Raw genomic sequence first — 19,650 nt, forward strand, 5'->3', positions numbered from 1 at the left:
TAAAAGATTCGTTCACCTAAAAGATTCGTTCAAAAGAACGATTCGTTTACGAACGACACGTCACTAGCACTAATGGATACATCTGGAACACTGGTTTCACGTTGTAGTATAGACTGTGGAAACAGAGGCTTCTGAAAACTATGGGAATCATTATGCAATGAAAATCATTATGTCTGTAAAACATACCAACAGACATGATTATGGCAATAACGTTAATTGCAGTTATGTGCTATTCACTTACAAGCAGTTCTAACGATATTTACTTGCATGCTTTCATATTACGGTCCTAGAAAAACTCAGAATTTACTCACACTGCTGTCCTGCGGCAAAACAAGGGTATAATGATCACGCCAGTAGATGGTGAAATATGTCCCCAAGAAAATTGGTCCTGCCAGAATAATTGCATGAAACTTGTCTGTAAAACCTCAGTGAGGTTTAAACATGCACGGTAAGGCAGATGATATCTTTGAACATTTCAGTGTGGATGATGACTACCTCATGGCCTGATTTAACAAACTTTAAGCCTCCTTTCCACAGCACGCGACATTTGTACACGATTGTCGCATTTCTCCCTCTCGCGGCAGGCGTGCTTAACTTTCAAACTGGTCGTGCAGTAGCCCTAACTGTTACCTTGACATGTTCACCATGGTAAAGTTAATAATTTGAATGAATATAATGTATAATGTATGAATACATCGTCACAAATCAGATTACCCCCTAAATAAAAACAGTAGGTTTTATGGGGCTAATCACGTAAATAATGGTTTAATAATTATTTCTGCCATAATTATTATGAACCACCATTTTACATAAATGATGTTGAAGAATAATGTCAAGGTTAACAAAATATAGGTAATTCTGCCCTCGCACCGAAAGATCACATCCGGTCGGGCGTTTGCACACGGCCTGGTCGCAGAAGTTTAAATATTTGAACGCATCCGAGGCTCAATTTGGATCTGAATTTCCACATACATATGTGATCGGAACTCCACGCGGCTCTCGCACTACTTCTGGCCGCAAACCTGTATTTACCGTCTTCATCTGAAAATGTATTGATTTATGACGCAGGAGGCGGCCTCAAACTTCGCCTCGGCCGGAAAAAGCCGCGGTGAAAGGCTGAGCCGCTGCGGGAAGTGAAAGAGGCTTGCTGCAGTAAGAACTGAGGAGCGGGCTGGTTGAATGCCTGCTGGTGCTGCGATTCCAGCGCTCAAAGAGAGCCCGGTCTTGATCGGAGTCTATTGGCCACGACGTGTGGCTTGGCACGAAGAGCAGCTGTCGCGATGACGTTTGATGGTGCTCAACGGCCGTGTTTAATGATCATGGTCAGCAAAGTAGCATATCTGAAAAATCACCGGTATGGATCTCCTTGTTGGAAGGAAGATTTCGTCTGTGATAAGATGACAGACAGCGCGAACCGGGATGCTGAAAACTGTCAATGAACAGAGATAGGTTCTGCTGTTATTTATACCTTGTCATGAGTTGATTACTGATTGGTCTCCACTTGTGTTAATCAGGTTAATGAACTGCGACTGTTCCTCCCGAACTTTGTTATAAAACAGCATTTAATACAAACGCTAAACAGCAATAATCAACCTGTCCTTTATTCTGCTTGAGAACTAATGTGCCAAACTCTCAAGCATTCACCGTGAGACACACGCAATTGACTCTTTTCACACGCTTTCACGCCACACATAAATTTTTTCACGCACAGAAAAACCACGAAGCAAAGAGGACACGGAGACCAACAGACTAGACAGAGCAGGTTAATTATGATATAATAAAATGGGTAATGTTAAGTTATAGCTAGCTAATTATCAAACGCAGCTACGGTTAGCCATCGCTAACATTAGCATGTTTATCGAACAGCCTTCGATACATTTCTATGTTATAACTTCCCGAAAACAAATACACAAACATATAAAACAAACTTCTAGCAAAATACTAACAGCATCTTACTTACCAATCCAAAAGAAATGTTGCAAGTTCGGAGTCGAACCTCATTTCTTTCAGGTCCATCAGTTGTCTCCAGCGATTAAAAGCAGTGCCGATGTTTACTCTGGTTCGGCTCCTTTTCTTATCGGATTTGATTTGTGATTCCGAGCGCGGTTGTTTCCCTGTAGCAGGTGGTGGTCTCTTGCCAAGGGCTTGAGACATCATTTCTCTCTCTTCCCTGAACTGAAATGAAGTAGTGGGCTGACATCAGGTTCAGGCACACCCACAAGCCGTGCGAGTTATTCGTGTAATGCAGGTTGGCTGGTGGTTATGTTGCCTGCATACCGCCTCCCATGGCTGAAGCTGGTATTACGACACCTGTCGGGCCGGGGCTAGTAATGCTAATGCTAATTAAGGTTGATATCTCTGCAGCATCATAACTTGACATTTTTTTAATGACATCATCGCCCTTATTTCTTCTCATTCTTTTGATGCGTGTAGGTCATGTTATGGATATTTTTACCTCAATTTTTGCATATGGCACCTTAAAAAACAACTCTTCCATCATTCTAATATAAAAAATTGGGGGTTTAAATATATTATATATACACTACAAGACAAAAGTTTTTGTACTGAAGATGTGTAATGTTTTTTAAAGGGGGGGTGAAATGCTCGTTTTCACTCAATCTCCTGTTAATCTTGAGTACCTATAGAGTAGTAAAGCATCCTTCATAACTCCAAAAAGTCTTTAGTTTTATTATATTTCTAAGAGAAAAATAGTCTGTACCGTTTTTTCCCGGAAAAACACGAGCGGCTGGAGGCGTGACGTGTGGACGGAGCTAAAGAATCACGAGCGCGAGTAAGCTTTTTGTGACATTACCGTGGGGAAAAAACCATCATCCAAAACAAACCATGGCTAACAGTCAGATTCAGCATATATTTATGATGCAGAATCAGATCCCGAGGCTGAAACTGAACAAGAGCAGCAGCAGCAACGACTACAGCAGGACGTCTCTATGTGGTATTGAAACTGTATATATTTGCCTAGCGGTTTTGGAAAATGACTAAGTTCCACTTTATGTCGTCTTTTTTTTTTTGTGGGAGGTGCAGTTTTATGCCAACATCGCATGTTGTTTACTTGATGTGCTTACGCGCCGATTGCTAAGTTAACAACACAGAGATATTTGAAGCAGTTTTACTCACCGCCTGCGGTTCCAACACACGATCATGAACCTTTTTCGTTGGGATTGCATTATCCTTAAGAAATAAACGATGTGCAAATCCAGCGTCAAACTGGGCCTTGTTTGTAAAACAAGCATCTTCGAAATGCAGGGAACAAACAAAGACACTTGCACAACTCCGTTGATGCTCTGTAAAAATAAACTCCATCCACTGGTCCCTTAATGCTGTTTATTTATTTTTTTTGGTAATCTGTGCAGGGTTGTCTTGCCCTGGCAACCAAAAACACACTTTTTGTGACATTTTGGTCTCTCGCTCTGGTCAGTGAATATCTCTGCTCTGCTATACGGGAGCGCGCGCTCTTCCGGCAGAAGTGCCTCAGGACCCATATAAGGAAATTCCGCTCCATCTAACGTCACACAGACCCATACTCGAAAAAAACTTTCCGAAACTTGTGACAAAACGGAAGGAGTATTTTTAGAACAAAAATACTCCTTCAAACAAACAACTTAATTTTTGAAACTTTGTCCATGTTTAGCATGGGATTCCAACTCTTTAACAGTGTAAAAAAACTCAGTATGCATGAAATAGCATTTCACCCCCCCCCCCCCCCTTAAAGGAGTCTCTTCTGCTCACCAAACCTGCAAACCTGGATTATTAGATCCAAAGTAAAGCAAAAGCAGTAGAATTTTGAAATATTTTTACAGTTTAAAATAACTGCTTTCTACTTAAATGTATTTTAAAGTGTTATTTATTCCTGTGGTGCAAAGTTAAATTTTCAGCATCACTACTTCAGTCTTCAGTGTCACATGATCCTTCAGAAATTATTTTAATATTCTGATTTCCTGTTCAAAAAACATTATTATTATTATTATTATTATTATTATTATTATTATGTTGAAAACAGCTGAGTAGATTGTTTTCAGGATAGAAAGTTCAGAAGAACAAAATTTATGTGAAATCTTATGTTATAAATGTCTTTGTCACACTTGATCAATTTAAAGAATCCTTGCAAATAAAAGTATTAATTTATATACTTGTGATAATGATAATAGTAGTTAATAATAATTAGAAAAAAAAACATTTCTTGAGCAGAAAATCAGCATGTCAGAATGTTTTCTGAAGGATCATGTGACACTGAGGCCTGGAGGAATGATGCTGAAAATACAACTTTGACCACAGAAATAAATGACATTTTAAAATATATTCCAATAGAAAGCATTTTTCTTAAACTGTAAAAATGTATCACAACATACTACTACTACTGTATTTTGCATATAATAAATGTAGGCTTGGTTAGCAGAAGATAATTATTTTTAAAAAATCTTACGGTTCAATGACTTTTGGACTGGTAGTGTATATTTGCCACGGCTCGGCGATAGAGACCACCAAAGAAAGAACAGGGTTTTGGGCCAAATGCAGGGAAAATTACTTTTTACCACCGCCGCCAACAATATTAAATTGTCTAATAATTCATTCAGATTATTTAGACACTTTTAAATAGACTGCAGCAATAATATTTTGTCACACATTATTTTATTTAGTTCAGAATCATAGGAGAATCGTGATCTCTATATGAGACCAAAAAAATTGTCATTCTCAATTTATCCAGAATCGTGCAGCCCTATTAGGGGGACCATCGCCCTACCTCGCACCAAGCCCACCATCAGATAAAGACATCCCTGGTGTCTGTAGATGATCTGACTGAGTGTCTATGGATGATTTGTGTGTGTCTGTACATGATCTGTCTATGTGTGTGTCTGTAGATAATCTGACTGTGTTACTGTAGATAATCATCTGAATGTGACTTTGTGTCTGTAGATGATCTGTCTGTGTTGCTGTAGATGATCATCTGACTGTGTTTGTCTGTAGATGATCTGACTTTGTGTCTGTAGATGAACTGTCTGTGTGTGTCTGTAGGTTGTCGGGCTGTATCGTGACAGAGGAAGGCTGTGGTTATTTGTCTTCAGCTTTGAGTTCAAACCCCTCACACCTGAAAGAGCTGGATCTGAGCTACAATCACCCAGGACAATCAGGAGTCCAGCTGCTCAGACACAAACTGGAGGATCCAAACTATAAACTGCAGATACTAAAGTATGTCAAACACTAATACTGATATACTGAATGTGTGTGTGTGAATAATGCAGATATACATTAAATTATGTTTTATTAACAAAGTTTGGGAAGAGCTTGTTCAGATAATCCACCAGTTTAGCAAAGATAGAGCACATTATGATAATTAAATTAGCATGGAAATTCATAGATGTATACACCAGCTGACATACGTCCTATGACAGCTTTCGCCCGGCCCCTACAATGTGCGTAATACAACTTTTGATTTCCCTTCTGATTCCGGTAGATTCAATAAGAGCCAAGATTCAGCACACAGGTATCAGCTAATAACTTTGCTTGCCTCTGCTAGAAAGACATCTATTCCTCCCTCCAGCTTCCTCTTTTGTCTTAGCCCCAAAATGAATGGAGGGCTAACCCCTCCAAAATGGTCATTAGAGCCTGCAGATCCAAATATTTCCATCCCTTCCCATCTTCTTCCATCTCAAGATCCGGCCCTTCTCAAAGTTCTAGATGCAGCAGTAGGCCATCAGCGAGCCTGGGCCAGGCTCCAGATCCCACCACTGCAAAACCTCTTTTTCCTCCCTCCCCTGTTTAACCCTCCACCTCCAGCTCTCTTTACACCTTTCCATGGCCTGCAGCTCCTTTAACAGAAGCTGCTGTGATGCTGCCTCCACCATCAGCAGAAGCCATTGCTCCTCATATATTCCCTTCTTCCACCTCTCTCTGCCAATCCATGCATGATACTGCCTCCGCAAACAATCGCTATCTAGGTTTCTCTCCCCCCAAATTCTGTTTCTTCAGTCTAATTCTCAGTTCACTCTAAAAGCGATGCATTAAGAGCCATTATTGTGAAAACCTTTTGATTTTGAAGATCTGGTAAAATGTAATATATTTTGTTGGACCCACTTTATATTAAGTGGCCTTAACTACTATGTACTTACATTTTAATTAATAATTTAGTACAATGTACTTATTCTATACATACATGTTTTTACATCGTACTTATATTTAAAAAAAACTACACGCAATTACATCTGTATTTAATTTCTGTAATTACATTTATAATTACACTGTTGACCCATACTTTACACCTTAACCCACCCTTAAACTTACCCATACCTCCAACCCTCTCCCTAACCTTACCCCTATCCCACCTCAGTAGCAGCAAAAGTGTTTTACAATACAATATGAACACAATAAGTACATTTTCCTTATTTTTTTATGTAAGTACATAGTAGTTAAGGCCACCTAATATAAAGTGGGACCAAGATAAGAATGCAAAATAAGAAAAAATTTACACATCTTCCTTCTGTTCAGAAATGTACACCCCTGGCTCTTAATGCAGTTTTTTCCATCAGTGAACATTTGAATCTTCTTTAATTAGTTGTGTACAAGTCCCTCAGTTCTCCTCAGTGTGAAAAGATGGATCATACAATTGTTGGAAAGGGTTCAAATACACAAAAATGCCAAAGAATTTGTGGAACCTGAAGTTTAACTGTTCAGGACAAACAAGGGACTCAGTGAACAATTATCGTATTATTATCGTAAATATAGTAATGAATTAATGTTTCTGCATTTGACATTGACAGCATAGATCATAATTTAGATATATTTTTGAGATTAAAAAATTCAGTTTTACAAATGCTAGAAATGTTGTTTTTAAAGGAAATACTGCTATCAAGTAGCACACCTAGGTTCCTAAACTGAATGTCAGAGCAACCATCAAGTCTTAGACAGCATTCTAGTTTATTAAATGCAGAGTTTATAGGTCCTATAATTAACACCCCTGATTTTTTTTTTCAGAATTTAGCAATAAGAAACTATTCCTCATCCAGGTTTTTATATAGACTATTTATTCCATTAATTTTTCAAATTGGTGTGTTTTTCCACGCCATAAATAAATATAGAGCTGAATATCATCAGCATAACAGTGAAAGCTAACATTGTGCTTGGTGTTATTGGTGTTATCTCCCAAGGGTAAAATGTAACGCGTGAAAAGTAACAGCCCTAGTACTGAGCCTTGAGGTAATCCATACTGCACTTGTGATCGATATGATACCTCTTCATTCACTGCAACTAATTGATGGCGGTCAGATAAGTATTATTTGAACCATGCCAATGCACCTCCTTTATTGCCAGCAAAGTTTTCTAGTCTATTCAAGAGAATGTTGTGGTCAATAGTGTCGAATGCAGCACTAAGATCGAATAGAACTAATAGAGAGATACAACCACGATCAGATGATAAGAGCAGGTCATTTGTAACTCTAAGGAGAGCAGTCTCAGTACTATATGGTCTAAATCCTGACTGGAAATCCTCACATATAACATTTTTCTCTAAGAAGGAATATAATTGTGAGTATAGTTCCATTTCTAGTATCATCTTGGACAGAAAAGGATGATTCAAGATCGGTTTGTAATTAACTAGATCTTTAGGGTCTAGTTGTGGTTTTTTAAATTGTGGCTTAATAACACCCAGTTTGAAGGTTTTGGGGACATATCCTAATGACAGTGACAAATTAATAATAGACAGAAGAGGATCTATGACTTCTTTTATGAGCTTATATGGAATAGGGTATAAACAAACATGTTGTTGGTTTAGATTATTTAACAAGTTTATACAATTCTTCCTCTCCTATAGTAGAGAATGAGTGGAACTGTTCCTCAGGTTATCTAAAGTGCACTGTCTGATGCGATACTGTAGCTGACGGCTGCATGGTTACAATTTTATCGCTAATATTATCAATCTTGGAAGTAAAGTAGTTCATAAAGTAATTACTGCTGTGCTGTTGGGAAACAATTAGATCTAGCAGTTTTTAATGCTTTTGTGTAGGATAGCGTACTTTCCTGCCAAGCAGTACGAAATACCTCTATTTTTGTTTTCCTCCAGATGCGCTCCATTTTCCAGTCTTCTCTCTAGGGTGCGAGTGTGCTCATTATACCATGGTATAAGACCTTAATCTTCCTTAAAGGAGCAACCGTATCTTAAATGCTAGAAAAGAGAGAGTGCCTAGTTTCTGTTACATCATCAAGTTGTTCTTAGTTATTGGATGTGCTAAGGAATTAAGATAAATTAGGAAGATTGCTTACAAAGAAATCTTTTGTGGCAGAAGTGATTGTTCTACCATACTTGTAAAATGGAGTATAATTTACAGTTTTAGCTATATTAATTTTACACGAGACTAGATGGTGATCTGTGGTATCATCGCTTGGCTGCATAATTTCAACACAATCAACATCGGATACATTGTGTTGTCTAAGCCCAATACAGTTAAAAATGTTAATGAATGCTGATCCAAATGCATCTGTTTCATTATCAACATGGATATTAAAAATCACCAACAATCTAAGCTTTATCTGCAGCCCGCACTAACTCGGATATAAAACTTTTTTATAAAGTCTGTATGGTGCCCTGGTGGCCTCTATACAGTACCCAGTACAAACATAACAGGGGATTTATCATTAACACTTGTTTCTCTGGATAATGTCATCTGAGAAATCCTGAAAACGTTGTTATAAATTGAAGCAACACCTCCCCCTTTACCTTTTAGACGCGGCTCATGTTTATAACAGTAATCTCGGGGGGGGTGGACACATTTAAAATAATGTAATCATCAGGTTTTAGCCAGGTTTCTGTCAAACAGAGCACATCTATATTATGATCAGTGATCATATTATTTACAAAAAGTGTTTTCGTAGAAAGGGATCTGATATTCAATAAGCCAAGCTTTATCATTTGTTTATCCATGTTGCTTCTGTTTTTTATTTGTTGAACCTCAATTAAATTGTTAGTCTTAACTTGGTTTGGACGTTTTTTGTATTTTCTAGTTCGGGGAATAGACACAGTCTCTATAGTGTGATATCTAGGTGAAAAAGTACCTGAAGCCCATCCTGTGAGAAATACTGGAAATATATGTTACTATATGTAAACATCTTTTATGTGAAATGTCATTAATAAATACAAAAAAACATGGTAAGATAATTTACATATCATTAACCTTAAAATAAATATTTTGCAGATTCTGCAAAGTGTATGTACAACTTTTGATGTGCCCAACCTAAAATATCTGACTGATCTGTCCTTGATAGTGAGACTAGCTCAAAATAAGATGGATCAAACAAAATGAGGCCTCTATTATCTACATTTTTAACGTCTCCAGTTCAACTGTATCACATTATCTTTTCTCCAATTCAGGAACTTTCAGGCTAAATCCCTTTTTGACCCTCTGTTTAAGGATGACTCTAACCACCACTTCACTCGTCTTCGATTCCAAAATCATCTTGCATTGATTCTCGTTCAATAAGTTAAACCAGCAAATAGTCTTTCCAGCCATTCTTTCCAGCCATCGGGGCAGCAACCACAGCTGCTCAAAAGGGCCTCTCTCAGCAAAAGATCCTCTGTCAATGCTCATCAGATACTTTCAAAAGCTGTATAAGATCCAGTCAAACCTTGATGAGCTCTAACTGTTCATGTCCCAGCATGGGATAGTTCTATGACTGTATTTAAAAGGGATAGTTCACCCAAAAATGAAAGTTATGTCATTAATAACTCACCCTCAGGTCGTTCCAAACCAGTAAGACCTCCATTTATCTTCAGAAAACAGTTTAAGATATTTTAGATTTAGTCCGAGAGCTCTCAGTCCCTCCATTGAAGCTGTGTGTACGGTATACTGTCCATGTCCAGAAACAAATATCCAGTTCGCGAACGAATCATTCGATGTAACCGGATATTTTTGAAATGGTTCACCAAATCGAACTGACTCGTTTTAAACAGTTCACATCTCCAATATGCATTAATCCACAAATGACTTACGCTGTTAACTTTTTTAATGTGGCTGACACTCCCTCTGAGTTCAAACAAACAAATATCCCGGAGTAATTCATTTACTCAAACAGTACACTGTCAGTGACTGAACTGCTGTGAAGATAGAGATGAAGATGAACACAGAGCCGAGCCAGATAATGACTCGTTCACGAGTCAAGAACTGTTTGCATCTGTTTTCGGATGACAAGTAGTTCTTTCTAACAGTTCGATTCAATAAACGGGTTGAAGAAAACAGTTCACCGGTTCTTTTGCGCTCGACATAATGGCGTCATTGGCGATGACTCGTTCTCTCTTCACAGCAGTTCAGTCAATGTACTGTTTGAGTAAATTTATTACTATGGGATATTGGTTTGTTTTAACTCAGAAGGAGTGTCAGCCACATTAAAAAAAGTCAACAGCTTAAGTCATTTGCAGAACTGTTTCAAAAAGATCCAGTTACATCGAATGATTCGTTCGCGAACTGGATATGACAAACTGCTTTGTTTTGAACTTGTCTTACAACAGACACGGAAGAGAAGACAGTGCTGAATAAAGTCATAGTTTTTGCTATTTTTGGACCAAAATGTATTTTCGATGGTTCAAAAAATTCTAACTGACCCTCTGGTGTCATATGGACTACTTTGATGATGTTTTTCTTACCTTTCTGGACATGGACAGTATACCGTGCACACAGCTTCAATGGAGGGACTGAGAGCTCTCGGACTAAATCTAAAATATCTTAAACTGTGTTCCAAAGATAAACAGAGGTCTTACGGGTTTGGAACGACATGAGGGTGAGTTAATTACATAATTTTGCAAATTGGGCAAACTAACCCTTTAAGCTCGGAGCCTCCGCTCGGACAGTACACCAAATATACATACTATTTATGCTCAGTATTATACATACTGATTATATGTGAGTGCAGAGCCAGATTATCCATAAGGGCACTTGGGCACCAACCATTCACAACAACTAGGGGGGGCACCACATGACACAAGCTTTAAAAATATTTTTCGTAAATTGTTTTATTATTAACTTGAAATTCCGTACATAACTCGTTTATGAACACTAACTTAACAACAACAATAATAAGAACAATTATAATATAATAAAGATTACATGACCACTATCAGTCCCCCCCTTCCATCCCCAACCTGTCAGAGTTGAGTTGGTCCACAACAAGTACGGGCAAATGTGTCATTTTTTTAACGGCTAAAGAAAATGAATCAAAATGGACAGACGGCAATGGAGTGGTTTTGCAAAAAGAAAGTTAAAGAAAGACAAGGATGCCAGATGTTTAGCTACAATTCAAAATGTTCCAGGAATCAAAAGTTTCTTTAAAACGAGTGAAGAATGAGCTCAGGACCACAATGACACAAGAGCAATTGACTGCACTATCCCTGTTTAATACCATTGAAGTTAAAGTTAAAACATTACCATCTCCAGCCGCGAGAGGGCGCTCTATGCTTCTCAGTTCTCTTGTAGTCTACCACTGAAAACATAGAGCGCCCTCTCTCGGCTGTAGATGGTAATGTTTTCTCTTAGTGCTTGGTTCCAAATAAATGCGACTTATAGTCCAGTGCAACTTATATATGTTTTTTTCCTTGTCATGACGTATTTTTGGACTGATGCGACTTATGGGTGGGTACCGAAACCCGGTATTAAACTGGCCCCTGGGCTAAATTATAAAATCAGTAAGTATCAGTAAGATCTGACGTTATCGGTTCTGCTTTCAGTACTGGAGGAAAAAAATAATGTACTATGTATTTTTGCTTAATAATGTTGTCGTGCACATTTAATCTCACCAAACATTTCTAATGTGCGATCATATTAAGACATTTGACCGTGAGATCTGCGTGAACTCATGCGCGCCGCGGAGGCTGTCTGTCAGTCACACACACACAACGAGCGCACGCACATGCATTAACTGTACGTAAACTCTTGCTTAATAATAAAGAGTGACGATGACGAAGAGATTTGCTTAATGTTATCATGCACATTTTATCTCACCAAACATTTCTAATTTGCGATATTATTAAGACGTTTGTCTGTGAGATCTGCAAGAACACGCATGCGCGCCGCGGAGGCTGTCTGTCAGTCACACATACACACACACACACACACAAGAACGAGCGCGGTACACGCATAACAGTATGAAAACTCCCGCTTAATACAAAGAGTGACGATGGCGGAGAGAAAAAAAACGTTCCAAAGTGTGGTTATACTTCACTAGAGTTAATGCTGACAACCCTCGTTGTCATAAGCGCAAAACAATATTTGCATGTAAGGGCGGAAACAAGCAATCTGAAACAATACCTTTTCCTGGACTGTGCCCAGCTGGTGGAATGACCTCCCAATCTCAATTCGTACAGCTGAGTCTTTACTCATTTTCAAGAAACATCTAAAGACTCATCTTTTTCGCCTGCACTTAACCTACTAACACCAGTACTTTTCCTTTTCTTGTCTTTTTCAAAAAAAAAAAAAAAATACCTGGCTATGCGTTCTATACTAGACTAACTGAGACTTGTCATGGCACTTGTATACTGTTGTTGTTCTCTTGTTGACCTGAGTGCTTCTATTGTTCTCATTTGTAAGTCGCTTTGGATAAAAGCGTCTGCTAAATGATTAAATGTAAATGTAATCTGTCAAAGCATCTTTCAAAAGTGCATTATGTGTATCGACTTCCTAGCTAGCTCGTCTCTGGTTGTTGCCCCATCTACGTCAGGTATGTATGCTAAAATCATGTTGAATCAACATTGTTCACGTCATTTAAAATAAATGTAAAATCTCCCTGGTTTGCTAACCTTACGTAGGAATTCTGTTGATTTCTTCTGGGAAAAATGCGAATGAAATCAACATATTTTCTACTTGTTTTTAAAATTCCAAATAAGGAAAAATCAGTATGTAAATGTAAACATTAAATGCACAGCACCTCAAGTTAGTTTGTAAAATAGCCAATTGCCACATTTTGCAAACTTTTTATTATATATATATATATATATATATATATATATATATATATATATATATATATATATATATATAATTATTTTTATTATTATTTTTTTTTTAAGCTGCAGCTACTATGAACCAACCAACTCCTCCTAACACCTCTGGTCCAAGACAAGCCCATTATTAATTTTACATAAAAACAATAAAGAAATGTTAATTCTGTTCTCAACTTGTTCTTAAAAAAAAAAACACACACACAACACAAAGTACCGATAAGAATACCGTTAAAGTACCGGACCATTAAGCAGTATCGGTAAGAGTAGTAATACCGTTAAAACCTTAACGATACCCATCCCTACTTATACTTAGGTACGACTTGAAATACGGTAGTTGGACAAGTTAATAAATTACAGTTGAGAAATCACCTTAATTATGGGGGGGCTTTTGATGTATAGTGCCCAGGGGCACCACACTGTCTTAATACGGCCCTGTGTGAGTGTGAACTTATGAACGTGTGTCTGTGTGTTTATAGTGTGGATCATGGAGAAGAGATGAGGATGAGAGCAGGACCACGAAAATGTAGGTCTACAAGCACACACACACACACACGCATATCTTTAGTGATTGTTATTTTTATCAATGTCTTATGTTCCTGTGTTCAGATGCCTGTTTTCTTACACTGGATCCAAACACAGCACACCCTGAACTCATTCTGTCTGAGAAGAACAGAAAGGTGACACATGTGGGAGAGAAACAGCCGTATCCTGATCATCCAGACAGATTTGATGTGTGTTCTCAGGTGTTGTGTAGAGAGAGTGTGTGTGGATGCTCTTACTGGGAGATTGAGTGGAGTGGAGGTGTGTGTATATCAGTGTCATATGAGAGCATCAACAGGAAGGGATCAAGTAATGAGTCTGTGTTTGGACGTAATGATCAGTCCTGGGGTTTGATCTGCTTTCCCTCCAGTTACTTATTCATACACAACAACATAAAGATTGATCTCCCTGTAGAGTCCATCATCAGGAGAATAGGAGTGTTTGTGGATCACAGTGCAGGAACTCTGTCCTTCTACAGCGTCTCCAGAAACGATATGAACCTCATCCACACAGTCCAGACCACATTCACTCAGCCACTCTATCCTGGGTTTTGGGTTTATTATTATGGATCATCAGCAAAATTGTGTTGATGAATCAGAAGAGACTGACGAGAGATTCTACCCATAATGCTTTTTTTAGCTGCATAATAAATCAGTGACAGTGAGATGTTATAGAGTATCTTCTGTCACAGAAATAAGTCAGAATAAATATGTCATAAATCCTTATATAGACAGTGAGATCAGTGTGTGTGTTTGTATGTGAGAGACAGTGTGAGTGTGAGACTGTGTACAAACCCGATTCCAAAAAAGTTGGGACACTTGTAAGTAAAAAAGTAATGGAATAATTTACAAATCTCATAAACTTATATTCTTATATAATATTGTGAATAACTTTATTCACAATAGAATAAATCTAACATATCAAATGCTGAAAGTGAGACATTTGAAATGTCGTGCCAAATATTGGCTCATTTTGGATTTCAAGAGAGCTACACATTTCAAAAAAGTTGGGACAGGTAGCAATAAGAGGCTGGGAAAGTTAAATTTACATATAAGGAACAGCTGGAGGACCAATTTGCAACTTATTAGGTCAACTGGGAACATGATTGGGTATAAAAAGAGCCTCTCAGAGCAGCAGTGTCTCTCAGAAGTCAGGATGGGCAGAGGATCACCAATTCCCCCAATGCTGCAGATAGTGGAGAAATATCAGAAAGGAGTTTCTCAGAGAAAAAAATGCAAAGAGTTTGAAGTCATCATCATCTACACTGCATAATATCATCCAGAGATTCAGAGAATCTGGAACTATCTCTGTGTACAAGGGTCAAGCCAGAAAGCCATACTGGATGCCCATGATCTTCGGGCCCTTAGACGGCACTGCATCACATACAGGAATGCTACTGTAATGGAAATCACAACATGCGCTCACAAATACTTCCAGAAAACATTTTCGGTGTACAATCAGGCATTTTCTCTGGGCCAAGGCTCATTTAAAATGGACTGTCAATCAAAATTTTAAGTTCTTTTTGGAAAAATTGGGATGCCATGTCATCCAGACTATAGAGGACAAGGACAACCCAAGTTGTTATCAGTGCTCAGTTCAGAAGCCTGTATCTCTGATGGCATAGGGTTGCATGAGTGCATGTGACATGGGCAGCTTACACATCTGGAAAGGCACTATCAATGCTGAAAGGTATATCCAAGTTCTAGAACAACATCTACTCCCATCCAGACATCATCTTTTTCAGGAAAGACCTTGCATTTTCCAACATGACAATGCCAGACCACATACTGCATCAATTACAACATCATGGCTGTGTAGAAGAAGGATCCGGGTAATGAAATGGCCAGCCTGCAGTCCAGATCTTTCACCCATAGAAAACATTTGGCACATCATAAAGAGGAAGATGTGACAAAGAAGACCTAAGACAGTTGAGCAACTAGAAGCCTGTATTAGACAAGAATGGGACAACATTCCTATTCCTAAACTTGAGCAACTTGTCTCCTCAGTCCCCAGACGTTTGCAGACTGTTATAAAAAGAAGAGAGGATGTCACACAGTGGTAAACATGCCCTTTTCCCAACTTTTTTTGAGATGTATTGATGCCATGAAATTTAAAATCAACTTATTTTTCCCTTAAAATTATACATTTTCTCAGTTTAAACATTTGATATGTCATCTATGTTGTATTCTGAGTAAAATATTGAAATATGAAACTTCCACATTTGCATTCTGTTTTTATTCACAATTTGTAGTCTCCCAACTTTTTTGGAATCGGGTTTGTACATCATGTGTGTGTGTCATTGTGTGAGTGTGTGTTTGTTTATCTACATTTTCTGGCACATCAATCATTTGTATAATTACTATCAAAATTTTCTTTTAACTGAAAAGTTCTCATGAATAATGTTTTCAAGTACGTCATTTATTTTTCTTTTGTTTTTGTGCATAAATAATAAAACATGATGAGAAATAAACCTGAGATCAGATTTGAATTGTTTGTATGTTTGTATCATGAATCGATTCCTCACAAGACTGAATTGAGCTTCAGGAGAGTTTCTGACATTAACATGATTATGATTGTTGTTTTATTTTATAATCACATCACAATTAATATTTTAATTCTACTACTACTACTACTACTACTACTAGTAATAATAATAAATATATAATTTTATACTACAATAGTATCATTTAAATTATAACTTATGTTATTATCATATTAAAATAAAATTAAAATTTTGGTTAATATGAATAAATACTGACTTTTTATTGAATAAATATTGCAATAACAGTTGGACTGATTTTTATATTTTGTAATTGAAATAATTATAATTAATATAATATATTTATCTTATTTTTATTAGGATTATTAAATTCACAACTTATTTCTTTATTTCTTATAAGTCGTGGCCTAGTGGTTAGAGATTTTGACTCTTAACCCTAAGGTTGTAGGTTCAAGTCTTGGGCCAGCAATACCACGACTGAGGTGCCCTTGAGCAAAGCACCAAACCCCCAACTGCTCCTCGGGCCCCACAGCATACTGCACCCAAGCACCTCTGGCCTGATTTGCAAAAGCTGAATTAATATTGTGGATCAGATTGTAAATTACAGAAATACAATGTTTTGAGTGTGGTTCAAACTTTTAAGTCATCAAATGGAGATTCTGTGGAGGATTTGAAAAATGAGGTAATAGTTGTGCCTGTCAAGTGCCTGACTTGAAAGAAATTAAATAAGTGGGAATCAGGTACATCGAATCTCATAGAAAGATTAGTAAAGAATGAAAAAATACCACTTTTATAGAAATCATCAATGGTCTTTATGCCTTTATTGAATCATATTCGGAATGCCTCATCCATAATTGATGGTGCAAAAAGTGTTTTTTAAAAACCAGAGAAAGGCTAGAAGACCTATGCATTCACTGCGCTTCCTAATTGAGTCCATATCTTAATTGTGTGGGATACTATTAAATTTGAACTAAAATTAGGCAGGTAAAGGTACTTGAGAAGATATAACAGAGTTCAGAGAGAGAGGCGTGCTGAGAAGAAGCCCAAATAGTGTATTCAGGATTTATATTGTTTATATTTTTTTTTGGATATTGCAAACCCAATATCCATCCATCCATCCATCTTCTTCCGCTTATCAGGGGTCGGTCGTGGGGGCAGCAGTCTAAAGTGAAAAAAAAAAAGTGACAGCCAAGTATGGTGACCCATACTCAGAATTCGTGCTCTGCATTTAACCCATTCGAAGTGCACACACACAGAGCAGTGAACACACACACACACTGTGAACACACACCCGGAGCAGTGTCACCAAGACTTCCCTCTCCCTAGACACTTCCTCCAGCTCTTCCGGGGGATACTGAGGTGGGACGTGCCCGGAACATCTTCCCAGGAAGGCGTCTAGGAGCCATCCGGAACAGTCATCTTGATTAGGCTTATACGCCCAGCCAGAGAAAAAGGAAAAATATTCAAGGAATGAGACAAAATTAGAGACATACATTCCAGTTAAAGATTTGGTCACAAAAATACCCAAATCCTTAAATCAATTGGCTGCCCATCTAAAAGGGAAAAGTGAATGTATAATGTTATTTGCAAAATAATTTACAGGGACGAACTCACTCTAATGAAAGTTAATTTTATACCCTGAAATTTTACCAACATTATTTATAATTCTCAAAATAATAGGGACAGAAACCACTGGATCAGATATAAAAAGTAAAATATTATCAGCATATAACAATAATTTATACTATGTAGATAGCTAGATAGCTATGGGCTCAATGGCAATGGCAAAAAGTTAAGGCGACAAAGGGAAGCCCTGCCTAGTGCCCCTCTGAAGCGAAAATGGAGATGAAAATACCATTCGTTAGCACAGATGCCTGCGGAGAGACATACAATAGTTTGACCCAGGAAATGAACCCATCATTAAAACCAAAACTTTCCATTACACAAATTAGATATCTTGATTCCACTCTATCAAACACTTTTCTGCATCAAGAGCCAATACCACTTTGGCACATCTGATTTGGGCATATTGAGAATATTGATAAGTTTCCTTGTATTACAGAAAGAATGTCTTCCAATCATAAAACCTGTTTGGTCAGCTGAAATTATTTAGGGTAACACTTGTTGTAACCGCAAGGAAAAAATCTTAGTTAAAAATTTTTAATCCACATTCAAAAGTGAAATTGGTCTATAGCTGCTAAACAAAAGGGGGTCTTTGTCTTTCTTGGCAATCAAAGTAATTGATGCTGATGATAAGGTGGGAGGTAAGTAGCCATTGGAAAAGCCTCATTAAACATATTCTGTTGTGCAGAGGCTAATGATGTGGCTAATGAAGACTTTATAGAAACTCAGTGGTGAACCCTTCAGGACCTGGTGACTTGCCATTTCTTGCTTACATATAATTAGCTGAAGTATGGTATGCGTATTTGGCGTGCTGTTTGGGGAAGGGCTCAGAGCTTGGGAATTGCCTGAACCTAAAGTACTCCCGAAAAGCAATTGAATAAACTGACAGCCATCAGATTAAGAATACCCCCCAAAAAAGCATTGAGTACTGGCTGGGGCTGATTTTTTTTTCTATGAAGTCACGTACTCCGGTGGGAGCAACTTAGGCGATAGAAGGGTAGGCCCTACCAGCTGCAGGCACTGAACTACATCATTAGGGGCGCCCGTTCGGTAGGACTCGATGCTCAACAGGGGCTCACAGCATTGGAACGGTGAGCCCTACCGGCCGTTGAGGAGGAGCAGTGTGATTGTATAGCCCGACCAGGAGGCCCGAGTTGCCTCAACTGGAATAGGTCACAGTGTCAGCGTACCGGCCCTACTGGCTGATAAGCCCCTGCTATTCAGTGGATAAAGGGCATATGGCTGACCAAGAGGGCCCATGAAGCCTCGGACTGGAGATTAAGACTCAGAACAACAGACGTCTGGGTCCTCTCGGTTCGGCAAATAAAAAGCTTTTAGGCTAGTGACAATGCCCCTGAATTTTCGAGATACCCCTACCGGAGGTAGAACTAAACCCAACAATGTTTTTCCTCATCTCTAAGGTCTCCCATATATGAAATGGATTCTTGGCTAAAAATATTTTACTGCTAAGATTGTTAAATTAACAGATATTGTTATACACCACAAAACCAATAAAGGACTAAAATATAGCCTGTCCGTATGGGAGTTAAGGCATATAAACTAATGCAGATCAATCAAACAAGCTCTGAGAGCTTTGAAACTTGACATGTTTGTAGTCAGGAAGTTGATTTAACTACTAGAAAAGACTGGATGTGAATATCTTGATGTATGGAATAAATAGACATGTAAACACATATCTAAAATAAGCGGACATGCACAAATTTAATATCTATGCAGAATGTTTTCATTTACTTTGTGCTTGCTTTGCCTGGCATTATCATAGAAACACATATGATGGCTTGTTGGAAAGGTGGGGTTGTGCTGAATCCAGCAATACCAAATATGATATATATATAATAAAAGAGAAGTGTTCTGTCACTCAATGTATGAGGTGTCCAAAATGAATGAAAATGGAACACTGACATAATTGAGTCCAAACCCATTCATTATCAGTGGTGAGAAGAATGTTGAGAAATTCAAATATAAGAGACAT

General features: G+C 38.0%; 1 protein-coding gene across 2 annotated transcripts in view; it reads left to right on the top strand.

The window, feature by feature from the left end:
• Positions 1-14,638, top strand: part of LOC113091519 (NACHT, LRR and PYD domains-containing protein 3-like) — a 48,049-nt gene extending 33,411 nt beyond the window's left edge. Inside the window, exons 6-8 of one of the 2 annotated variants that reach the window (XM_026257095.1) lie at positions 5,032-5,205; positions 13,471-13,517; positions 13,601-14,638. In XM_026257095.1, the coding sequence (XP_026112880.1) occupies positions 5,032-5,205; positions 13,471-13,517; positions 13,601-14,124 (745 nt within the window). In that variant the 3' untranslated portion in view covers positions 14,125-14,638. The remainder of the gene's footprint in view (positions 1-5,031; positions 5,206-13,470; positions 13,518-13,600) is intronic. The other variant, XM_026257094.1, reaches the window with a different exon arrangement.
• The last annotated feature ends 5,012 nt before the right edge of the window (positions 14,639-19,650 follow it).

The sequence above is a fragment of the Carassius auratus genome, unplaced genomic scaffold, assembly GCF_003368295.1.
Source record: "Carassius auratus strain Wakin unplaced genomic scaffold, ASM336829v1 scaf_tig00214205, whole genome shotgun sequence".
In the NCBI taxonomy this organism is placed as follows: domain Eukaryota; kingdom Metazoa; phylum Chordata; class Actinopteri; order Cypriniformes; family Cyprinidae; genus Carassius; species Carassius auratus.